At 56.5% G+C, this 25308-nt stretch overlaps 1 protein-coding gene across 7 annotated transcripts in view; it reads right to left on the bottom strand.

The window, feature by feature from the left end:
- Positions 1–25308, bottom strand: part of MEF2D (myocyte enhancer factor 2D) — a 76093-nt gene that overhangs the window by 10176 nt on the left and 40609 nt on the right. For all 7 annotated transcript variants that reach the window (XM_059871252.1, XM_059871259.1, XM_059871258.1 and 4 more), the window contains 6 exons: positions 24188–24481; positions 18352–18555; positions 11183–11320; positions 7553–7763; positions 4856–4912; positions 387–580 (listed from right to left, as the gene is read on the bottom strand). In XM_059871252.1, the coding sequence (XP_059727235.1) occupies positions 387–580; positions 4856–4912; positions 7553–7763; positions 11183–11320; positions 18352–18555; positions 24188–24241 (858 nt within the window). In that variant the 5' untranslated portion in view covers positions 24242–24481. The remainder of the gene's footprint in view (positions 1–386; positions 581–4855; positions 4913–7552; positions 7764–11182; positions 11321–18351; positions 18556–24187; positions 24482–25308) is intronic.

Below are 25308 nucleotides of genomic sequence, written 5' to 3'. Positions count from 1 at the left end.
AGAGGTGCCTGGTACGGGGTTTGCACCATCCATGGGGCACACAGAGCTCACACTGGTGCCTGGTACAGGGTTTGCACCATCCATGGGGCACACAGAGCTCACACTGGTGCCTGCTCCAGGATGCTGCAGGCAGGAATCCAATCCTTCCCCCTCAGATCTCCACTCCAGCACGGCCCCATTCAGCTCCCAGCACCAGAGCCTGTCTGCTGGCAGCCCCCCCAAGCCCCCTAGTTCCCCCTGGCAGCCCCCCCAAGCCCCCTGGTTCCCCCTTGGCAGCCCCCCCCAGCCCCCTGGTGCCCCCTGGCAGCCCCCCCCAGCCCCCTGGTGCCCCCTGGCAGCCCCTCCCAGCCCCTGGTGCCCCCGGCAGCCCCCCCAGCGGCACTCACCAGGTGGTGCATCAGCCCCTTGCTGCCCTGCGAGGTGATGACTCGCAGGTCGGGCTTGCGGCTGTTGGCTGCCAGCGGCGCGCCGTGCGCCCCCGGCGGCGGCGGCGACTTGGCCGGGATGATCTTGCCCAGGCTGCTGCCGTTGGACACGGGCAGGAGCCCCGGAGAGGCCCTGGCACTCACGTAGCCGTTTCCTGCGGGAACACGGGGCACACAGAGGGAGCGGGTGAAGGTTGGAAGCGCGGCAGCGGTGAATGCACGGTGATGGACACACCGCAGCTGTGGTGCTGCACTGGGGCTCCATCGGTGCTCCACGAGTGCTCCTCCCTGGGGGACAGCAGCACCACATCCCCCCCAAACCCCTCCTGCACCCCAGCAGGCTCACCCTGCAGGGTGAAGCCAGGACAGGCAGGAGCCCTGAGCCCACGGTGCTCAGGGCAGCTCCCCAAGCTGCAGGGACTCCCCCTTGTTCCTGCAACAACACCCTGCAAATCTCAGAGCCTGATCTGCAGTCAGGCTATTTTCCCGCTTTGGCTGGGCACCACAGCCCTGCCAAGATGGGTAATTACTGGCACATTCATTTTTGAGCTCTCTTTATGGTACTGGGGCAGTGAAAAGGGGCTGTGGCAGAGTGAGCACTCAGTTCACTGCTCCCACTGCCCCTTTGAAGATCTGAGGTTCCCTCCTTCTCCTTCTCCTCCTCCTGCTGCCCCACTTAAGGATTTTATGAGCAAAGAGAGGGGGGGAAAAAAGAAGAAAGGAAAGGAAGAAAAAAAAAAAAAAGGAAAAGATTTGATGAACATCAGGAAAGGAATAAATTGGATCAGATTACTGTTCTGATGAGGGTTGGCTTTTTTTCATGAATAGGCCCCAAAGATAGAAAGGCGTTCAGCAATCACCAGGATTCAGCCCTCATATTCATTGCACGTTAGGCCGGGAAAAATAGGTCGCTGATTGCATTATTAATCACATGCACATTGCGCTGCATCTGCACTTCAGCAGGGGCTGCTGCCACCAGCACTGCAGCGAGGGGGGCTGAGCACCAGCCCTGCCCCCCTGCAGCTGCCCGGGCTGGGCACAGCGGGCACAGAGGTGGCACTGGGCACAAGGGTGGCAATGCTCCCCTCTGATCCCACAGATGGCACTGGGGTGGCAATGCTCCCCTTGATCCCACAGATGGCACAGGGGTGGCAATGCTCCCCTCTGATCCCACAGATGGCACAGGGGTGGCAATGCTCCCCTTGATCCCACAGATGGCACAGGGGTGGCAATGCTCCCCTTGATCCCACAGATGGCACAGGGGTGGCAATGCTCCCCTTGATCCCACAGATGGCACTGGGGTGGCAATGCTCCCCTTGATCCCACAGATGGCACTGGGCACAGGAGGTGACAATGCTCCCCTTGATCCCACAGATGGCACTGGGGTGGCAATGCTCCCCTTGATCCCACAGATGGCACAGGAGGTGGCAATGCTCCCCTTGATCCCACAGATGGCACAGGGGTGGCAATGCTCCCCTTGATCCCACAGATGGCACAGGGGTGGCAATGCTCCCCTTGATCCCACAGATGGCACAGGGGGGGCAATGCTCCCCTTGATCCCACAGATGGCACTGGGCACAGGGGTGGCAATGCTCCCCTTGATCCCACAGATGGCACTGGGCACAGGGGTGGCAATGCTCCCCTTGATCCCACAGATGGCACTGGGCACAGGGGTGGCAATGCTCCCCTTGATCCCACAGATGGCACAGGGGTGGCAATGCTCCCCTTGATCCCACAGATGGCACAGGAGTGGCAATGCTCCCCTTGATTCCACAGATGGCACTGGGGTGGCAATGCTCCCCTTGATCCCACAGATGGCACTGGGCACAGGGGTGGCAATGCTCCCCTTGATCCCACAGATGGCACAGGGGTGGCAATGCTCCCCTTGATCCCACAGATGGCACAGGGGTGGCAATGCTCCCCTTGATCCCACAGATGGCACTGGGGTGGCAATGCTCCCCTTGATCCCACAGATGGCACTGGGCACAGGAGGTGACAATGCTCCCCCTGATCCCACAGATGGCACTGCGGTGGCAATGCTCCCCTTGATCCCACAGATGGCACTGGGCACAGGGGGTGCTGCCCCTGTGGGTGCCTGGGAGGTGCCACCAGGACACTTGTGCCCGCGCTGCTGCAGGCTGGCAACTGTGTCATCTGTGTCCCTGATGGAGGGAGAGGACCTTCCTGTCCCCACTGAGGTGTCCTCCCAGTCCCAAACGACCCTGAGCAGCCATGCAGAAGGGCTGTCCTAGTGCATCATGCCCTGGCACCTCTGTGCACCGTGAGCTGCTGGAATCCTGCTCAAAAGGATTCACTGGCTTTTACATTCATTAACAACAAAGGTGCAGAAATTCCTCAGGCGACCTGCAGTGCTGGTGGCCACGGAAAAGCCAAAAGAAATGTTAAATCCTTTGATATTCTCCTTCCCAAGGCCACAGAAAAGCCAAAAGAAATGTTAAACTCTTTGATATTCTCCTTTCCAAGGCACCAGGGGCATGGATGCACAGGGGGCTCTCATGGTGACTCCCTGTTTGAGGCACACCATGTTATCTCTCTACCACCTGGGCTGTGGGTTGGGCTGGCTCTCTGTGCTGGAGAGGAGCTGCTTTGGGTTCCAGTGCTGCCAGTCACCCCCAAAGATGGGCGGCCTTGGGCTGTCACTGCTGCTGTCATTGCCATGTCCACCCAGCATGGATCCGGCCAGCCCTGTGAGCCAGAGAGAGAAGGGCTGCACTCCCACCAGGACTTCCCAACCGAGGGCCCCCACCACAAAAGGAGTCTGAAAGAGGAGCCCTGTGGCTGCCTTTGCAGCACCCTGGTGTGAACTGGAGTGGGGACAGGCAGGGCTCAGCAGCCCCCACGGGCCGGGGACGGGGCACTGCATCCCGAGGGTGGAGCAGCGTGGGCAGGATGCAGGGATACAGCACTGCAGGATCCGGCCAGAGGCACCCGCAGCTGATGACTCAGAGGCAGCAGGTGATCACTCAGTGCTGCAGAGACTGCAAGGGAGGAGAAGGAGGAGGAGGAGGAGGAGGAGGAGGAGGAGGAAGAGACGTAGCAGGTATTTGAGAACTGCGAGCGCAGTGCCAGAGCCATAGTCCCCTCCCAGAGCCACGAGGGGAGCCCCGGGGAGGGCGGGGGTCTGGGGACAGCAGGGGTCTGGGCTGGCCAGGGCCGGGCTGGCCCTGCTGCTCAGCCCCATTTCCTGCAGTGGCAGCAGGAACGCGGGGAATGCTCCGGTGACGTCAATGCTGACATTCACGGGCCCTGCCAAGCTCTGCGCCCGCCGTGGCTGCTCCGACAGCTGACACGGGGGTGGCTGCGGGGGAACGGGGCCCCCGAGCTGCCTGGGGGCTGTGGCACGATGGCCCCTTCCCTCTGCCCTCCAGGATCAGCAAAGCTCTGTGCTGGGAGAGCCCAGGGAGGCACTGTCCCATGAACCACCCCGGCAGGTTGTGCTCTGTGAAGAAATCCCTCTGGCGCTGGCAGGGTGCTGCCCGGCACAGGGAAATGGCTCTTCCCTGTTCCTCCAGAATCCAGAGTGCAGGGGATGGGGTCGGGTGGCCACGGTGCTGCAGAACCACAACTGGTCCAACCCCACCCAAAAACCAGTGGGACCTGGCTCCAGTTTGGTTTTAACTGGGGCAATGTGGAATTCCACACTCCTGCTCTGTGCTGTAGGCAGGATACCTACTGCAAAAAGGCCCAGAAGGGGTGAGGAGTCAGGCTCAGGAGCAAGGCTGCCTTTGCCCTGGGATAGATGGCATCTACCCTGCCAAGCCTGGGACCACTGCCAAGCCCAGTGCCAGCCCAGCAGCTGCTTCCCAGCAGTACCCAGGGCTGGCTCTGGTTTTTGGGCTGTGCCTACACCAGCAGTGGCCCAACATCCTCAGCCTGCAGATGGCAGAGGCAGATGTGGGGATGAAGATATCGTTAGTGCATTTTACAGCTGAGGAACTGAGCCATGAGGCCTGAGCCTCATTAGCACTGAGGCTCTCACAGTGGAAAAGGCCCTTAATGAGCTTCTTTTCCTCGCAGTAAAGTTCCTTTATAGGGCCCAAGCACGAGGAGGAACTGGGTGTTAATTGATCACCCGAAGGTGGCGGAGAATTGGCTGCAGCACCAGGAGCTAAACCCAGAGCTACCCAAATCCTGGGCTTCGAGGGTCACCTCCCTGCTCTGCAGCTCTCCTAGAATCCCGGGTAGATGGAGACTCCTGGGTCACTGGGGACTCCACTGAAACCAGCACCCCCAAAAAAGGCACTGGCCTGGAGCTCCACACACCAACCCCTCCCAACGCCAAGAGCAGCAAAACCTTCCCCAGTGCTTCCCTATGGGCTCAACAGCAAAGCAAAATCCTGTGGGAGGTGTGGGGAGCCCAGGAGTGCCCCACGGAGCCAGGGGCACGGGCTGAAAGGCTCCTTACTCACCCACGGGGCTTGGGCAGGCTCCATTCGTGTTGTTCAGGTCTCCCCCGAGCATCGCCCCTGCAAAGCAAGAGGAGAGATGGGATCACCATCAGAGCAGGAACAGGGGGAGCATCCCTGCTTTGGGGGGCAGGAAGGCAGGGAGCACAGTGGAAGAAGGCAGAGGAAAAAAAGCCAGTGCCTTGCTGGGGAGAAAGGCCTGGGCAAAAGGAGCAGCATTCCTGGTGATCAGGTTGGGAAACGTTATCCAGGCAGATCCGTTTCCTTTGGGAAGGAGCCAGGTGCACAGGAGCCTGTTCCAAAGGAGGCAGCGTGGAAAACACTGCAGCTATTTTATTCCAAACCCCCTTTGGGGGACACGGGGCTGGTGCTGCTGGGGGAGAGAGAGCCCCAGCAGCACGACAGGAAACAAAATCCCCCCTGTAATGTTCACACGGATGGAAACCATCCCACAGCGCCAGGAGGGCACAGCGATCCCCAATCCCGTCGCCCCAACACTCGCAGCAAAGCGCTGAAATTCCGCACCAGGCTGGGAAAAACTGGACCTTTTTATTCCCAAAAACCAGAACGTTTTGCCTCGCCTGGAAGAAGACTTGATCTTTATTCTGCCTTGTTATGAAGTTATTTCTGAAAGCCACCTATTCCCCAGCCGGGGCTGCCTGACCACGCCGCGGGCGGCGACTGCAGCCAAGAGCCGGCGCGGAGGCTCCGGAGCTGCGACCGCAGTCAACCCGGAGCCCCGGGCTGGCCAACAGGGGGCTTTCGGTGCCAAACCCCACCTCTAAGCACTGCCCAGCCCTTCCCAAGGCAGATGGGGAAACCTGAGACACGAATCTTCATCCAGGCCGTGGCTCTCAGCTTTGGGCTTGCAGCGAGCCCCTGGAAGCTGGAGGAGGCTGGGAGGGCTGAGCCGCTGCCAGGCAGGGAAGCACAGCTACTCCTCAGATGGGAGCAGGGTCGGTCCCAAAACTTGGATGGCCTGAGAAAGGGTGAAGTGACCCACTGGATGTGGCAAGTGTGACACTGCAGCACCGCCCCTCAAGGGATGGGGGTGCAAAGCCAGAGGTCCCTGTGCCTCCCAAGTCCCACTGAAGGGACTCCACCGGGGTTCTGTGGCCGTGCCCTGCTGTGGGACCCCACCAGCACCCCAGGCAGCGGTGCCTCTGCTGCCAGAGAGGGCTCAGCTCCTTGGGTGAGTGATGCCAAGCCCACCCCCAGCCCGTACACCCCCCCCGGCTGCCCTTCTCCCACACCATCCCCGAGCCAGCAGCACCAGGCACTGTCAGGGTACCCACCCAGCGCTCGCCGTGCGTTTGCTTTGGAAACAACACAACCAGCTCTGGTGCAATGCTAAAATAAATTTAGGGAAAAAAAAAAAGGAGTTTTTCTAACATGCAAAGCCCTGGCTCCTATAAACAGGATTTCTTCCGTGTCCCAGGCAGCGAGTGAATGAGACACAGATGGCCAGACTTGGAACACCTCTGCGCTCACAACCGCAAAATGATCCCCCTCAAACGAGAGGGAGAGAGCTGGAAACAGCGAGCCCCAGAGGGGTCTGCTTCACCAGGAAGCCTCTTCTGCTCTCAGCTGAGGGGCCTCAGAGAGGGCAGGAGATCCCTGCAGCCGCAGCCATGGCTGCCTGTGCCCGAGGAGGGCTCTGCCACCCTGCCTGCAGTGAAATGCTGCTCTCTGGGATCAGTCCTGGAGCAGATGATCCCTCTCCTGCAGCTCTGGGGCCTCATCCTGACACCTGAGTGCTTCGAGGCACCTTGGAGATGGTGGTGAGAGCAGTGAGCAAACAAGCTGTCTCTGAACCACGGTTCCTGCTGCATCCCAGCCAGGCCATTCCCCCTGCTCACCCTGACCCAGCACACAACCTGCTTCTGGAAGCGCCTCCCAGCCTTCTCTCCCAATCCATCCCCTTTGCAAAGGTCCCTGGAGCTCTCAAAGCCCCAGGGGCCACAGCTGAGGACCCAAACATCCGGGGGGTCACTGGCACCAGCTCTGCCATTTGCAGCCTGGGCACCTTTTACAGACCATCTGTGACATCCAAAATAGCATAAATATTATTTATGATCATAAAAGAGAGCCAGGCTATGGTCACACATTGTCCCTGTCCCCCCTGCCACTGCAGGGGACATGGGTGACAACTGCTCTCCCCCACCCTGTCCTGTGCCACCATGGGCGGTCCCTGCTGGAAATGACTGCTCCTCAGATCTGTCAGCAGAGCCACTGAGTAATCATCCACAGCCAAGTGCAAGCAGCACAGCCCAACTCAGAACAGCCCTTTTTAGGCAGCCAGACCCATGTCACCAGAGTGCCACCGGCCAGCTGGATGCCAGCAGCCACCCCCGAGCCCAGGCATGGTGCCAGGTGACTCATCTTGCACTGCCCAACCCAACCCAGATCCCTGCAGGGATCCATCTCTCAGAGAGACCAAGGTAAGGTGGAGAGGGTGCCCTCAGTTGGGGCCAAGGCACAAACAGGGCATCAACGGCTGCCAGGAGGGCAGGGGCACACACTGAGGGGCAGCAACCCTTCCAGGGAGCTTCTGCCACCCCCAGGTGCTGTAATGCGGGCCCCTGGACAGGGGATGGAAGCAGCAGGGCTGTCCCCTCCCTCAGGGATGCCCCATGCTTGGTGTTCCAAGCCCAGCCAGGCAGGAAGGACGAGGAGGTGAGGGGCTCACAGCGGGCTCACCTGCGCTGGCTGGCCGCTGCGGCAGCCCTGGGGACACCGTGTTCCTCTGCAAGGCTGGCTGCTGCGGGGACAGGAGCCGGGGGTCTGTCAGCGAGGAGGTCACCAGGGACTGGGTGACCAGCGAGCTGCCCGGGTTGCTGAACTGCAGCGAGTTCTGGTTGGTCACCGGCACCGTCACGGGCATGGCGAAGTTCGGAGCGGGCACTGTGGACTGAACACAGAGCAGGGGGTAAAGGGGAGCCGAGTTCCTGCAGCACAGCACGGCTGCTGACCGAGGGGGGACAGTCAGGCTCCTCAAACCTGCACTGCTGACCTGCAGTGCTGTGCTCAAACCCACACTGGTACCTTGCAGGGGATGCACCAGAGCCCAGTTCCCACCATGGGATGGGCCATCCTCTCGGACATACCCAAGCTCTGCAAACAACTGTCTTGGCTTCTTTTTCAGGCTGTATTTATTTACCCCCTGTGTTTTCAGGGCAGGCAAGAAGGAGAGGCTGGGAGCAGCCCACAGCATGAAGGTAGGCACCAGCCTGGGGGTCTGCCCCCACCAGCACCGAGAGCAGCCCAGCTTGGCACTACCCTTCACCCCAAGCAGGATTCTATTCTCCCTTCCTCCACCAGCAGTGGATCTCCATTCTGGGCTGGCACTGCTGCTGGTGGCCGAGCACCTGGGAAAAACTCATTTTGCTCCAGAGAGCCCCTGAGTGACTCTGGGATCCATCCTGTCTCTTCTGGGAACTGCTGGGGAGGACGAGCTGACCCCAGGGATGCAGGAGCATCACCAAAGCCCTATCCTTGGCTGCAGGTTGAGGAGCAGCTTCACCTACCAGCGTGCTGTGGGAGCCAGACCCGCTGCGATTATCCCAGCCGTTTGTCTTATGTCACTGATTTGCTCTTCGTTAACAGGAGCTGGCACCTGCTTAGAGGCTTTAGCACGGGCTTTGCTTAAGTCCCACTTTAATTTGCTCTGGGATGGAGAGGGAGAGTAGCCCAGCACTGAATGGGACCATCACGGGGCCAGAGTAGAGCCCCACAGGCTGCACAAGTGAGGGAAGAGGGACTGCAGCTGCTGCATCTCCCCGCTGCCTTGCAGCCCCCTCTTCTCCCAAAATCTGCTCCTCTATAGGTCCTGCTCCTTAGGTGAGAGAGGGGGATGGCAGGAAGGAGTAGGACAGGGCTCACCCACGCCTCCCTGCCAGGAATTCTCCCCACCTGCCTCCCAAGGGCATCCTGTCCTTCAGAGATATCCCGCGGCCGCAGCCAAGCCACGAGGCCAGCGGCTCTGAGCCTGCACTGCTCCCGGGGCTCAGCAACTCCTACACCACCAGGGAGAGCTGGAACACGGAGCCCTCCCTCTGCTCAGCCCGGGAGCTCATCCTGCACGGCAGCAGAATCAGAGGAGGAGGAGGAGGAGGAGGAGGAAGGTTTCTTGGGCGTCGCACGAACACCGGAGTAGCGTTGTGTAATAAATCACTGCCAACGCGCCCATGTGCGCTCAGCACTCCCAGGGAGGGAGAGCAAGAGCTGAAGCTCCTCCACACCATGGCATGAGCAATGCCCTGGTGGAGCTGGGAGCTGATACACCAGCCCAGGAGCGAGGTTTGCCTTAATGCACCTGCAGCCAGGTGTCAGGCAGCCACTGCCCCGGCACAGCCAGGACAGCCAGCCCCGGAGAGGGCACAATGGCAGCGTGCACGTGGGTCCAAAGTCTGGGGGAGAAAATGCACACATCAGCCAAAATCCACCATTTCTGCTCTTGTTAGAAGGGAGGGCAAACACCAGAGGCAGAAGCCCCACGAGGCCCTTCGTTAGCAGATAAAGCTGTCATTAGGCTGCCCCTCTGGGTTAGTTCTGCTCACACACAAAACCAACCCAGCGTTAAAATGGAAAAGCATCTTCTTCAACCACACGCTCCACCTGCACTGGCCCCTTGCTGCCAGGGAGTTTTAGTGGGGGAGCCAGATGCTATGCCCTGCTGAGGAGCCACCCAGCACTTGAATGTCACCTGCTGAAAGGACCTCTGGGCACAGATTGTCCCTTTGGATTGGCCTGTCTGGATGATGGGAGCCTACTCAGGGCCCTCCCTTCGCAGCAGACACATCCTGAGGCTGAGCAGCCCCTGCTCACGAGGGTGCTCTGCACTAAGGACAAAGCTCAGGCGGCTTTTTAGCCTATTTTCCACTGTGGCAGGGCTTGTGCCAGGTGCTGGGGGGGTGCAGGTTCTGCTGGGGTTCTACTCCCACCCCACACACCCTGGTAGGGTGGGAACCTGCACCCCCCTAGTGAAACCAGGGAGGCTGAGGCAGATCCATGTCCTGACAGAGCTAATCCTGCCCTGAGCCCCTCTTGTGGGGCTGAGCTCGTTGTCACAGCAGAGCTGCAAGAGATCATCACCACCTGCACTTTCCTCCACCTCCTCAGCTCTCCCAGGTCTCAGGGCAGCCTCCCCAGCCCCTCCACCCTGAGATCTAAGGGATCAAAATGCAGATTTGGGGATCCTTGCGAGGCTCGCGGAGCAACACAGCGCTGAGTCAGCAAAACAAAACCTGGGGATTTCACAAGGCCCAGTTCTCGACAAAAGCCAGAATTTTAACTTGTGGGGGCTTGCAAAGCACAGAAGGGCAGATTCTTTTGGGTGGGGCAGTGTGTGTCACTTTTGCTGTGCTGCATGCACCCCTGGACAGGAGCCTCCCCCCTGCTCCCACAGCATTAATTACTGCTGCAGCAACTCGGGGCTAATCCCCTGAAGAGCCCTTGCCTGCATCAATAGTCTCTGCTCCCTTGAACTAACAACTAATTTGAAACGTGTCCCCCTCCTCCTCCCGTCTCCTGACACAAATCCCTTTCAGCACTGTCCTGATGCCACCCCAGTGCCAGTGACAGCTCCGGGATCACAGGCTAAAACCTCCCTGGATTTCTGCCACAGCCACCAGCTGCCCTGAGGGCTCGGTGGATTTGGGGGGAATTAATGTGGAATAGCCCAAACCAGGCTGAGCTTTGCAAGGATGTGAGAGGTCGGCACCCGCCACCAGCTCACATGAACACTGGGATCTTAACCCAGACAAAAATCTGATTTTTTTGAGGAAAAGAGGGTGAAAAAGGAGACCCTAATCCAGTACTTGCAGTAGAGGAGAAGAGAATACCACTCTGCACTGCCTGGCCAGGGCCAAGGAGGGTCAGGAATGCCAGAGCTAGAAGGAATGATGGCACTCAAGAGCCAGGTGCATTCAGGGCTGCAGGGGCTGCTGGCATCGGCTCCCGAGGCACGGCACGGCTCCAAAGCAAAGCCATGCAAAATCCACCCCCCCTTCACCTGGAGGCACTGGGGAGGGGACCAGGGGGCTGCAGGCCACCAGCTACTCACTGCGAGCCGGTAACTCTGCATCATTTTATCAAACTCCTCATCAATCTTTTTATATTTCTCTTCCGTCTGCGGGGTCAGCGCAAACACTTCGTCCCCCTCCGGGCTCTCGCACTCCCTGTGCTTCTTGTTCAGCGCCTGTTACGTGTGGGGGACACGGGGGGGCCGGGGAGGGAGCGGGGACGAGGGCGAGGGGAAGTCGAACAGAAGAGAAACAAAACAGAAAAGAACATATAATGAAGGATTTCCAGGCACGGGCAGGTACTTACACCATATCTCTTGAACAGGATATCCAGATCCTCGCTGCCTTTGCGGTATTTATCCTCCATCAAGGGGCTCTGGTCTATGGAGTCGTCGCCGTCGGGCTCTGGGCTGTCACAGCCGTTAAAACCTTTCTTTCTTAACGTCTGAAAACACAACCGGAACAGTCTGAGAGCTGGGAGTGCAGCTGGGGAACATGGGCAGCTCCCTGTGCAAAGCCAGGGCACTGGGAATATTGCTCTGTCTGCTCTGGGGTGCCCTGACCCCCAGGGGAGCACCGACTTGAACCCTCACTCATGGAGAAAGTTTCCTAGAGTTCAAGGTAGACTGGAATCCACAAAAGTGTGAAACAGGTTATAGAGAGCAGTGTAGGTGTGTCACTGGGTGAGAAATTTAATTTTTGGGATTTTTAGTATGCAAGATGGAGGGCACAGGGTGTCATCCTGGGCTGCTTCTTCCTCCTTCTTCATGGGTTTGGGTGGCATTTTGTAATTGGACAGAGAAGTCCACACTGCAGGGTCTTTGGGATCAGTTACTGGGTTAAAAGGGAAAATAATCTAGGTGTCAGTTCTTCACTGGATAGTTTAGTCTTAAAAGACCTTGGAACAAGAAATTGTTGGCCATTTTGTGCCTTCCAATGAAAGCTGCCAAACTCATGGTTGTGAGACTGTTTTACTGATGAGAAATAATAAACACCTGAGTCCAAACATGAACTACTGCCTCAAGTGCCTTCAGTCCAGACCCAGAGAAACCAATAACTGGTACCAGGTCCCCCCCAGGAACATCCCCTGGCCTGCATGGACCAGGACTTGCTCCTGCACCAATCAACAGCATCACCCAAAGACATCCCTGACCTCCATGGGGTTAAAAAATCAGGATACAACCCCTGGGGTTTGATGCCAGGGTGTCTCTAATTTAGGGATTACAGCATGGGGAACAGCAGAGAGAAACTTCCTTGTTTTCCAAGGTTCTGTTTACACCAGGACTGAATTTGGCCCTGCATGAACTCAGGCATCTTCGTCACTTTCAGGTGCCACAACATCACCAAGGGGAAAAAAAACCTTCATGCTCTTTGCTGTCCTGCAAAAAACAGGGAAAACCTACTTACAAACAGCCAAATAGGAAAATAAACCCTGAAATTATAGGCAAAGTGTCAAATTGGACAGAATTTCCTGACAAAACCAGACAAGAGGCATTGGCCAAATGCAAAGGTGCCACAGGACAGGGCATGTGGCACAGGGACATCTGGGAGCCCTGCTGGGGGTGACACAGGGGGATGGTGACAACACTGGGCAGCAAACCCCACGCCAAGACTGGGCTCACAAACAGGAAAGGTTTGGACACTGCCACATCGAGGTAATGAGGTGAGACAACCACTCCTCCACAGGAGGAGCCCAGTGACCACAGGGCACAGGGACACCCCAGAGTCCCTCTCTCATATCCAGCAGCCCACTGAGACCCACTTTGAATCCCTCCATTTTCAACACACCAAAAGCAATTAAGGCATTATGATGGAACCAGCACTTGTCAGCTCTATTTTTTTTTTTCAGGAGTCAAAGATACAGAATTTCCTGGAAGTCTTGATCCCTTTTCATGCCAAATTCAGCAGGGAAAAAAAACCCAAAACTTGACAATCCTCTGTCTTCCTAAACAGCAACAAACATCTTCATTCTGAGGCCAAAGCATGTTTGGGAGTGGCTCTTCGACTACCTGAGAGCTCCAGGGAACACAGAGGCCTCTGGGGCAAATAAAACCCTGGAGTGAATGAGCCCAGGATGTCTCCAGATGGGTTGGGACACTGCAGGATTTGCCCAGCACCACAGGCTGGGTTCAGTGGATCCTTCTGCCAATGGGCACCACACCCACCCCAGCCTGTTCTCCATCCAGCTGAAGCTTTTCACAATATTTTCCACTAAAATTGCTCCTTCCTGGGCCTTCCCAGGCCCCACTTCCACCCTCGTTACTGGATTCAGTTGCAGAGTTGTTCACACCCAGAAGGACCCCGCTCACTCCTGACCACGGTGGCATCTGCTGCCCTGTCTGGTGTCACCAGTAATTCCTGACACCTAATAATTATTAACTCATTATCTGATAAGAATGATTATGAATAATTCTTATACCTCACATTAATATTGTACCTAACAGTAATTCCCAGTATTTCTAATTCCTGTGCTGAGTGTCTGCAGAGCAGGGCACAGGGAATCAGCCACTGCCACCAACAGGAGATTTCCAGGCCTTTTTCTGCAGTTTCCCGAGGACTTTTCCCTATTATTTTTCTATTTTTGTATGTGTCCTTGTTTGTTCTCAGAATGGCCCAAAAGAGGAAGAGGTGCTGCTGGTGGGGAAGGAACAGCTTTGCCTTTTTTTTTTTTTTAAACTGCTTTTTGTGGATTTTTTTTTCCCAAACCTTTTGTTTCGCCGACGCAGGCAAAAGACGGAAAGTTGAGCTTTTCTCTAAAAAAAAAATAAGTTTTTTCCTTTTTCTCTTTCAGAGGCAAAAATGGAAAAAAGTTGTTCCATGAGCAGGGAAGCAATGAAGCTGGGTTTCCTTCAGGCACTGCAGAGACTCTCTGGTGTCAAACAAGGGGCTGTGCCCACCTCGACACGATTCCAGGAGCTGGACCTCTCATCTCTGCCCTCCCATCCCTGAGAGGGGATTGGGAAGGAAATCCCTCAAAAAAACCAAAATCAAATCAAATCAAAATCAAAAAAATCCCTGACAACTCCTCTCCTCCAGCAACAGCTGCTGGCAGGCTCAGAAGCTGAGGGGATGGAGGAGCCACTGCCATCTCCCAGGACCCCCAAAGCAGGGAACCTCAAAAGGGGATTTTTCAGAGGTTTCAGCCAAGCAACAACACCCTTTATGAAACCTGCAGCAACGCTGCCACCAGGGAGGTTTTTAGGCAGCTCCAGAGCCCTCAGCTCTGCCCGTATCTGATCCCTGAAGTGAGCACAGGGACCAGCACAGGGCTGCCACCACCAGCCCAAGAATTTTGCCATTTCAAAGTCCATACAAAATCATCCTGGGGGTTGTTCCCTCAACAGGTGTGTCAGGGAAAGCAGTGGAATGGGATGGGTGTGGCTCTGCTCACCCATGCCCTGAAACACCTCACAGCACCACCCCTTCATCTCTGCCCAGGTCCTTCTCTGTGGGCCCAACACACCTGGTGTCCCAGCTTTGCCTTGCTCCCTCTGCTCTCCCCAGCCACCAATGCTGTAAAATCAGCCACAACTTCACTGGCTCTGAGACCCACAGCTCCTTGCAGGGTGGGTTTGCAGCGGCTGAGCTGTGAGGGGCAGCTGTGGTGTCCCCATCCCTGCTCCTGCAGGAAACCCACCAGCAGCCCCAGGAAGTGTCAAGCCCGCTCTGCACGGAGAAATAAATTCTTCCTGTAAACCTGGGAGCTGGGACAGCGACCCTGAGCTGGGATTGTGACCTTGGGGCTGGGACTGTGCCTGTGACACTGTGAGGAGCTGCAGGGAAGGGGACGGGGACAAGCCCCAGGGCTGAGCACCGGGCTGGAGTGGCAGCAGGACACGAGCCAGGGCAGCGTGCCTTGCAGCAATCTGCTCAGAGAGCAGCAGAGACAACAAAATGAGAGCTTGGGGACAACAAAATGCCATTTCCAGCCATACAGGCGTTGGCTGCTTCTTCTCTCGGGTTTTTTTTTGCAAAAAAAAAAAAAATGTGCATCCCACATTTTGAGCTTTTTGTCAAGATGATGTAAAAGGAAAATAATTCTGCTGGAGCGGGAATCAAACCCAAAGATTCCTGTTTTTGGGATCTCTGCAAGGTCTTTTAGAAAAGAACTTTCCTTCTCATTCCTCCTCTTTCTTTTTGCCAGGGAAAAAAAACAGAAGATGCAAAGAGGTTTTCAGGAAACCTTTCTGTCACTGGGCTGCAGCCAGCAGAACACAACAGTTTTTCATATGGAAGAGATTTAAAAGCAGTTCCTTTACAGGAGGAAATTTTCAGAGAAAACCAGGGGGAGAACTTCCCAGTGCAAAGCCCACCTCAGTCATCACCTGCCCCTCTCCCTGCCACACTCAGGTCCCCCCCACTCTATCAGGACCCATCCTGCTTTTCCAGGCAATATCCTCACTTCCACGACTCCAGCTCACAGGGGAGCAGATTTCCAACTCAAAGAGGGTAAGAGAGCAGCAGGAAATGCAGAACATGTGAGAGGAAACGATGCTCGACCAGGATGCAGTCGACTTCCCTTAGAGGAGGGAGACTCAACCACTCTGGGCTTTGGGGAAGTCTGGATGAGGATAAGGATGAGAACGAGGATGAAGACATTGACACTGGCAGCTGCCCCTGCATTTCACCACCTCCCCAGCATCCTGCAGAATGTCTGATTTAACACATCCTGGGGAACCACAACCAGGAAGGCGAATCGGGGGAGAATCAGCCCCTCCAGGACACTCAGCCAAGGCAAGGGCAGGAACAGCTGTGTGCCTTGAAGTGGCTCTGGAGCATCCTGGTGCCTGGCGAGCTCTGCTCTGTCCAAGTCCCTTCTGAGGAGCTGGCACGTCAGCCAGGCTGGCAGGAAACGAGAAGCGACAGCGAGCCCCAAAGCCGGCGTGATCCCGGCCTGGGCGGGCACGTGGCACCCAGCGTGCCCGGCTGGGGGCTCAGCTGGGCCCCCTGAGTCAGGAAACCCCCCTCTCTGCAGCAGAGAGATTTTCTCCGACTTAAAAGCCTGCAATAACCAGGACTTTGCTGGGCACAGCCATGGGGGTTGCGGGGCTGAATCCACTGCTGAGCCCTGGCACAGCTGAAACCTCCTGGGGGGGTCCCCACAGGGAATGGGCCCCAAAAGGCAGCAGGGGTGTGGAACCCCTCCTGAGCTCGGGCTGGGAGTGCTCAGCATGGAGCAGCTTTGCCTCTCACTAAATACCCAGGGGAGAAACCCCTCAAGGACATTCCTGTGCAGCACGGGATGGGGTGCCCCAGTCCCACCCTCAGATGCACCTCCCCAGGACCAAAAACCAAGAGATTTCATGTTTGCTGTTGTTTTAAAACGTCATTTGGACAGAGCAACTCCTCCTGCCTTGAGCTGTGGTACCAGTGCTGCTGGCCCCAGGAGCCCCCAGCCCTCCAGAGCCACTGTTCGCCTCCCTTCCAGCAGAAAAATAAAATCAAGAGGCTTCTGCCTCAATTCCTCCAGGTCCTGGCTGCTCCTCATCCTTCCTGAGATGCTGCCAGAGCCACTCAAGGCCGAATCCCTCAGTAGAAAAGGCAGGCAGACATCCCAGGGAAGGTGGGTTGATGCAGCAGCCCCTTGAAATCCACTTAAAATCACATCAAACCCAGCCTGGGTTTTCACAGTCTCTAAATGCTCAATGTGGGGAAGCTTCCAGAATGAGAAGATACATTTTGTGTGTCAAGTTCAACTGGGAGCCACCAAGAAACAGGAGATAAATTGGATTTGTGTGCAGTGGGGACACAGCTGGGCTGTTGGAATCTGACCTGGGCGAGGGGAAACAGAAACCAGCACCAAGAGCAGGAAAGGTCTCCTGGGAGCATGGATTCAGAAAACAGTAAAAGCCTTCCAGCAGCCCCACCCCTGCTCCCAGACAAGACAAGGATGAGGAGGGATGCTTGAGCAGCCTCCAAACCTGCCTGCACCCCAGCAGGTTTTGCTCCACGACAGCTCTGCCAGCAAGCCATGCCGAGCCCGGCGTGTTTGGGTTTTTTCCTTGCCATCCACCAAGATCCTTCCGCTCCCGATGTTCCTCTCCCCGGCTTTGGATGCAGATCCAGCTCTTCATGTGGTGCAAACACAGCGTTTCTCTGGGTGCCAAGGACTGTGTGTAACTTGTCGGCTTGGGAGTGTTTGCATCTTGGACCATAAGGGAACAGAGAAGGCTGCCCAAAATGTTTATGGTATTTTTAGGCCAAGACAAATCTGTTCGATGCTGAGAGTGCGGGCTGAGCATCCCGGAGAGGCTGCCAGCATCCTCACAGCAAAGGGGCATGACCTGCCTCAAAGTGGCCAAAAAGGACATTTTGGAACCATTTTCAAGGCCCCTACAAAACTGTGCTGTGGCAGAAGAGTCTCCAAACCCCAGCGAAGGAAGGCAGATGCTGCGAGATGCTTGGCTCAGCCGTGGGGTGAAAACCTCAAGTCCAAATCTCTCAAAAAGACACAATTTACAGAGAATAAAAAAGAAAAAGAAAGCAAGATCTGGGGGGCAGAGGCAGGCTGGGTTTTTTTTCCCTTCTCCTTTATGAAATCAAAGCCTGAGCACACTGGCCAAGGGGCACCAAAGGAATTCAAAGGCAGAAGCAGAAGCCCAGTTCCTCCAGCAGTGCAGGCCCTGCTGCTCCACTCTGCCACCAGTGGCTCTGAGGGCATTAACTGATGCCCATAATGCCACTAATTACAAAGCCAAGCCTGTCTGTCCAGGTTTAATGGCAGCTCCCCCTTGCTGAGGACCCTGTAGCTCCATCTGCCCAGCCACTGCTGAGGGAGAGGATGTGACCCATGACCAAGGCACTGCTGGCACTGTCCTGAGAGCCAAATGTGCCCCGTGCTCCAGCCCAGAGATGCTCTGCCAGCACCAGGGACAAGGACAAAGCTGAGCAGAGGGCCAGAGTGGGGGCACCACCAGCACAAGGCAGCTGAGCACCTCCTGCAATGCCAGCAGGCTGGAGGAGAGCAGCCTTGAAGTGAGCACAGTTTGGGCACGGTGCCAGGGGCAGTGCTGGGCATGGGTCAGACTGAGCGTGCTTGGGCCATCCCTGGAGACCCACAAAGCACAGCCAGACAAGCCATGAGCTTGGCCATGCTTTGAGCAGGCACTGGACCACCCCCCCTGGCCCCTCCCACCTAAATTCCCCTGCAATTTGGCCACTGGTGGCCTTCCACAACCCCACTGTGTCTGAATATCAGGTGGGGGCAATGTCACCAGCTGCACCAGGCACTCCAGCAGCAGCCCCAGGAGCTGCCTCCAAATCCATCTCGTGGTTTGCCTGGATTCCACAGCGGGGTCCCACACAGCAAACCTGCACCTCAAGCTTCAGGGCAGCAGGTCACCACCCAACTGGAGACTACTCTACTACCCAGAATGGAGTTATTTTCATGGGCTGAACCAAAACCATGCAAAATCCACCTGAGTGTGGCAGATCTGCTGCTCCATCCCCTCCCTGCAGGCAGAGTGGGGGCCTCACCTCGATGATGTCGGCGTTGGTCCGGCTCTCGTGGGGCTCGTTGTACTCGGTGTACTTGAGCAGCACCTTGTCCATGTCGGTGCTGGCATACTGGAACAGCTTGTTGGAGTGGTTGAAGATGATGAGGGCGATCTCACAGTCGCACAGCACGCTCAGCTCGTAGGCTTTCTTCATCAGGCCGAACTTGCGCTTGGTGAAGGTCACCTGAAAGCAAGGACAGCCACGGTGAGAAGCTGTGGCCACCCTGCCACAGGCCCAACAGCTCCCAGAGAAAAGTGGAATGACCACTGGAGGAAGAGCAGAAGGAAGGGGAAGGCAGAAGGAATATCGTGTCTCAGTTTCCCCAACTGGACCCAACCCCAAGCTCTCCTCTCTCGCCTCCCTCTTCCCAACGGTTCGTATTGCTGCCTATTTTGGGATCCTCCAAAGGCAGACACTTCACAAGCACAAAGATGATTATCAGCCTTGGAAATCACATATTGCCAAATCAAGAGAAAATAAATTTCAGCAAAATCCCCAGCAGAGCTGCCATCTGTCCGGGGGCTGCGGGTTTTTAAGTGGAATATTCAAGCCGTGGAGATCTTGTCCTGGCTCGCTGCAGCTGCGCTGCAGGTGCCCAATCCTGGGGGCCACAGAGCTGGGGCTCAGCACCCCAACACCACCCAGGGGTGCCCACCCCACCACTGACCCACTCTCCTGCTCACCAGCCCCCATTTATCCCACTAGGCTATGCTTCCCCAAGGGCACCACGAGCCCCCCTGTGCCAGGGCCCTGCCCAGCTTCCACCTTGCTGTCCCTTTGTGTGACCTCACTGGGGTGTTCTCCTTCCTTGCCTGCCCAACTGGGGTCCCCTGCCTCCCCAGCCCGCCCTGCCTTGAGCTGTAACCAGAGCAGGAGTGATGCTGGAGGGCTGGCTGGGGGCTGGGGCCAGGACTGGGGCTGGCTGCTGGCTCCAACAGCAGCTCCAGCTGCCGGGCAGACGTTGGGCTGCGACTCCCAGCCCACGCTCAGCTCTCACCACCACACTCCTAACAGGAGCCAGCTGGTGGAGACGGAGCTGGTTTGGGGCTCCCTGGCCCTGCTGCAGTGCAGACAGAGCTGCTGAGGGTCTCCCACCCCAGAACACACAGCACACTGATGGGGAAGGCACGAGGCCTGGCCAGTGCCCTCTCAGCAAATAAAGAGCAGAAAAAGAAAATAAGAGGCAGGAGGTCAGGGCTTTGTGCTAAGCATTGCTCTGGGGGCAAAGCAGCCTCAGAGAAGGGCTGGAGATGAGCTGAGATGCCCTTGGGTGCCAAGACCTGCTCCCTCTCCACATGGGAAGGCTCCACTCCACTCTGGGCCTCCACCACAGCATCAATTTTGCAACTGAACAGCTTTAATTGGCAGAGCTGAGGGAGGAGAGTGAACGAGGCTGCTGCCTTTGCTCAGCCTGTCAGTGGCATCCCAGCCACACCAGCAGCACCCGGAATGCACCCTCAGGGACAAAACCATGTGTGGTGGGAGGGCAGAGCAGGGGCAGCTCTGGGCACACTGGGCAAGGGGAGTGCTGCCCCTCCCCGCCATCTCCCAGAGATAATTAGCAGTAATGAGATTCAGCTCTAATCACCTCAGCCCCTGGAAAGTGCAGGGCTGGTCCCTGTGCTGCTGGGGCCGCCACGTGCACCTGCTCTGGGCACTGCCAGCCCAGTGCCCTCTGCTCAAATTACATCACCTGTGGGCAGCTCCCCCTCCCCAGCAGCATTCTGGACTTCTCAGCCACCCAAAACCTCTGCTGGGGGGCAGCTCCCAACACCAGCAGCTGGCAGTGCCACAGCCCAGCCGTGGCTGCACTGACTGCAGGTGGGACCCAGCTGTGGTTCTGCTCCTGCAGCTGTGGCAGGACAGGCTCTAAAACCAAACCCTGTCTCCCTGCCCCCTTCCCCAGCAGGACCTGCCTCTCTGTCCCTGCTGGGGTGGCTCTGACTGACCCTCCAAGGAGCTCGAGGAGCCCCAGGAGGAAAACAGGAGGGTCTCCACCAGAACAAACAGCCCAGGGTTGTCCCTGCAGCCACAGTGCCAGGGACACTTGGCCAAACCACACCTTGCTGGGCACCACGATGGGCTCAGCCACGAGACTGGAGGCAATGGGGTGAGACTGAGACATGGGGTCCAAACAAGGGGGCAGCTCTTGGCCTTGAAGAGCAGTGACAAACATGGTTTGGGTTCTGCCCCTGAGCAGTGAAGAGTGTGAGGTCACCTTCCCCAGATGAACCAGCAACCCGTGCAGAGCTCAGCAGAACACAAAGCACCCAATTACCCCTCTGGAGATGAGGGGATGTTCCCTCTGCAGACAGGGCCCAAGAGCATCCCTCTCTACTGGCAGCCCTGCATCTTGCAGAGAAAAGCCAAGATTTGCCATTTAACCACCACATCACACGAAAGCATCACCTAAAAGGGCTTTGTGCATCCACTCATGACCTGGGACAGAAACCTCAAACCTTGCCTGACGCTGGGCAGGAGCCTCATCGAGAGGAATTAACCTTGTAAGTCTAAGAGGGTAATCAAATCTCATGCTCCAGGGCATAAGCCGATCACCAAAGGGGTCAGGAAGGAATTACTGCCCCACACTAGCAGGGGATTTTTTGCCTTTCCCCTGATGTAAACCATATTGGCAGTTGCCAGAGTCAGCAGCCTGGCCCTGAAGGACTGATGGCCTGATCTGTTGTGGCAAATCCTCCCCAGTAATTCCTCTAATGCCATTAGTGACTCTTACTTGCTCTCCTCTCCTGGTTTTGGCTGCTGCTGTAATTCACAGAATCACACACTGGTTGGGGTTGGAAGGGATCTAAAAGCTCATCTTGTCCCACCCCCTGCCATGGCCAGGGGCATCTTCAGCTATCCCAGGCTGCTCCAAGCCCTGTCCAGCCCGGCCTTGGACACTTCCAGCAATGGGGCAGACACAGTTTCTCTGTGCCAGGGCCTCCCCACCCTCCCAGGGAACAATTTTCTCCTGCTATCCAATCGAAATCTCCCTCTTTTCAGTTCAAAACAATTCCCCCTTTGTCCTGTCACTCCAGGTCCTTGTCCAAAGTCCCTCTCCAGCCTCAGAGCCCCTTTAGATCTCCATGGAGCCTTCTCCAGGCTCCAGAGCAGAGGTGCTCCAGCCCTCAGAGCATCTCCATGGCCTCCTCTGGACCCACTGCAGCAGCTCCACGTCCAGCTGGAGCCTCATGAGGTCTGTGCCCCACGGGAGCCAAACCCTGGGACACCAGCAGGGTCAGATGATGCTGCAGGCTCAGTTTGAGGTGCAGGGGAAGAGCAAAGGCAGCAAAGGCTCTGCAGGAGCCCCTGCTCAGCCTCAGCAGCCCCAGGGCACGGCTCAGGATGAACCTGGCAGCACGAGTGGAAATGCAGGTGTCCAAAGCAGCTCTGCCTCCAGCTCCCTGCACCAGCTCTGGGCAAGCCCTCATTCTCCAGGGCATCCCTGCACTATTCCCACTGCTCTCCACCCAGGCATGCCAAGGACGGTGCCTGGCACAGCTGGGGCAGCCAGCCCTGCATCCAGCAGCTCAGGAGAGCTGTGCCCCCTGCCCCCAGCTGGGGCAGAGGTGGGCTGAGGATGCTCCCAGCCTGGGTTTGAGCCAGTTCAGCTGGCAGCCTGCAGCCACAGCAGGCAGGCACACATCAGCTCCTCATCACTGATCCACTGCAGCAGCAGGAGAGGGAGGGCAGTGAGAAGCCAGAGGTGGCACTAGGGACACCTCACTGCAGCCTTCCAGCACCTCAAGGGGCTTATCAAACACACACACAGGGACTTTAACATGGGTAGGTAGTGGTGGGACAAGAGGCATGCCTTCAAACGGAAGAAGGGGAGATTTAGATGGGATATTGGAAGGAAATTTTTCCTGTGAGGGAGGTGAGGCCCTGGCACAGGTGCCCAGAGAAGCTGTGCCTGCCCCAGTTCCTGGAAGTGTCCAAGGCCAGGCTGGACAGGGCTTGGAGTAACCTGGGATAGTGGGAGGTGTCTCTGCCCATGGCAGGGGGTGGGATGAGATGGACTTTTAAGATCCCTTCAAACCCAAACCATTCCATGATTCTGTGAGGGAAAACAACATGGGACACTTGTGACTCTGGGGAGTGGATCCTGGCACTGCACATGCACAGCATGGCCCAGGAGAGGGGAGCAAGAGGCTTCTCCCCCTGTTTACAGCTCCCACCACAGTGGATAGAGCAGACCCCACTGCTGGAACAGTCCTTTTTCATGCAATGTCCCACACTCCTGGGATGTCCTTTTTTCCCAAAGAAAGGGAGCAGTGAAAATTGATTGCAAAGCTGTGCTGGTGACCAATTAAGCAGCTGCTGCCTCGCTGACACCCCATTTGATCAGGCTGGTTTCTGGGAAGCAAAGCAAGCTGAGCAGCACTGGGACAGAGAGCAATGCTCCCGTGCTGGGTTTGGGAAGAACCAGCCCAGGCACGGAAAAGCAGTGTCCCCCAGCCCAGGGAACTGGGTTTTGGGGACACCTGACATCAGAGAGGCACTAAAGCCATCACACCCAGCCATGCAAAGCAACTCCTGCTGCCAAATCCCACCCAGGGCTGTGAGCCCCCAGCGGGGGTGTTTATCTCCAGCCAGGGCTGAAGAGCAGCTCATCCCTCAGAACAGCCCCATCACTCAGCTGCTGCCTCTGCACAGAAGTGCCTCTTTCCTTTCCCCAAGGTCTATCCAGCCATTCCCCTCCAGCACTACCAATTATTTTCCATCTGGCTGAACTTCCAGCAAGGCTCCAGTCACTGCAGATCCCTCACTCCCCTCTGCACCCCATAAAATACACTCCAGATCCTTCAATAACCCCTGAGGTCCTGTTTCCTCCTCACGATGGATATGAACAGCCCCAGGAGCAGAAAGTATCTGATGCCCAGCCCAGCCCCCACCACCAAGTGAAGCTATAATGAGGAAAATCTGCCATTTCCTATTGTTTTGCTGAGGAGCAACGAAGTGGTTCATCCAGTTCTGTCCTTTGACACTCTAAGGATTAGGAATATACACACACACTTTTTGACTGGTTTTTTCTGTTTTTCTGGAGTGAAAGTGGCAGGAAAGAAGTGTGGCAGGTCATGTAGTGGCTGGACTAAAGGCAGATCTGCTGAGCCAAACTCCAGGAGCACAGAAAGCAATGGGAGCAGCCTGGAAGTCTTGTGGTAATGGGAAATACATGGCCAGAGTCATCCCAGAGCAAACCTGGGCTGGCAGGGTGCTGCTGCTCCACCACTCCCGTTTAAGGAACATGGAAATTTGGGGAAAATCTGCTGGGTTTTGTTTTTCCTCTGAGATACATGAATACATTCCTACACACATGCACATGCGTGTCTCGGGCTTGGCTTCAAGAGAGCCCAAGGAAAAAAGCCCTGGAGTCATTTAAGCCTACAATTGAGGGGGAAAAAAAGGGAATAATTTGAGTTGTTTGCGTTCAGCAAAATGGATACTTGTTGTGGCTGTTTTTTATTGGAGAAACCACATGGAAAATGTCAACTGAAATATATTTTCTGCAAGACAAAAATAAAAAATAAAAAAAAAGGGGGGAACTAACGAAGTGGAGAAGATACTTTCTTCTGGAAAAGCACTTAGATGGAAACAGCTCAAGGAGCTCCAAGGCGAGGAGCAAGGCCTCGCCTGGATGGGGCAGCACAACTTTGCCTGGTCCTGGATCCGCCTGGATCCAGCCTAAGCTTCTGCTTCTTTTATGGATTGGGAAAAACACAGCTCTGGTGGCCCAGAGTGGGATGGAAATGGGTCCTTCTGGAGCCCCCAGGGGAAGGGGGGTGAGGTGAGGCAGCAGGGACACAGCACTGACCTGCCGGTTGCGCTCGTCCGTGATCCGCTGGATCTGGATCTTTTTCCTCCCCATCTTCTCGGGAAATCCTCAGCACAGCCGGGACCACTTGGGCTCAGGGAGGGGAGCAGCAACCTCACTTCAGAATGCTTGCATCAAAGAGCCTGGGGGGCTTTTCTCTCGGGCGGAAAACAAACCCAAAAAAAAGCCAAAAAAAAAAAAAAAAAAAGTTTGGCGCAGCTGCGTGCTCAGTTCATGGTACCGTCCTGCACAGCCAGATCCAGCGGGGTGAGACGTCAGCAGCTGCTCAGAAACCTGCACAGGGACAGAGACACGAGTGAGACTCTGCTCCCAAACCCCAGCCAGGCCCAGCACCCCACCAGCCAGCCAGATCCCACCCCCAGCACAGAGCGGGCTCTGCTTCTTTCCCCCACCCAGCTCAGGGCCAGGAGAGCTGCAGAGGGATTTGTTCATCCCAACTGGTCTCCAAGAAGCCCAAGGATGGAGGCCGGGAACAGCCACGGCTGGTGAGGAGGAGGAGGTGGCAGCAGTGAGCCCCTGAATCACTGCTCCTCTGTGACACTCCAGACTTTTTTTTTTTTCTCTTAATAAAGTCATAAGCAGTCGAGTGGCTGGTGATTAGCTCGGGCAATTTAAATCCGTCTCCAGTTTCTGCACTAATCTCCAATTTGGAATTTCAAAACGTCTTTATTTGATTACTTGAAAGGAACCTCAGAACCAGGCACAGAAACCTAATTCTTAGGTGGAAGGAGGACTCTGAAGGCAGCTGAGACAGCCTGGCCTTCCACTGGGCTCAGCCACAGCTGGATTCTGGGTGCTCCCATGGATCTTGGGGTTGTCTGTGCCCAAAACTCTCCCCAAAGGGATGAGCTCTGCAGGTCAGAGGGGCTCCTTCTGCAGCTTCCCCACAGTAGTCTGCATCCCCCAGCACCAGTCTGCAGCCAGATGTACCAGGGCACCTCCTGGCACAGCCCCCCAGCCCATCTCGTGTCATTCCCAGCATGTGCTGCACTGCAGAGAGGGGACAGAGGGAACTTCAGCATTTTCCACAGGTATGTCGTTCTCCCTGCTCTCTCCCTGAGCAGCTGGATAACAGCAGTGATAACACTGCATTTAGGGCA

Source organism: Haemorhous mexicanus, chromosome 31, assembly GCF_027477595.1.
Source record: "Haemorhous mexicanus isolate bHaeMex1 chromosome 31, bHaeMex1.pri, whole genome shotgun sequence".
NCBI classification, from domain to species: domain Eukaryota; kingdom Metazoa; phylum Chordata; class Aves; order Passeriformes; family Fringillidae; genus Haemorhous; species Haemorhous mexicanus.
Note: the sequence above shows the minus strand (reverse complement) of the source record. Positions and strands in the feature narration are given on the sequence as shown.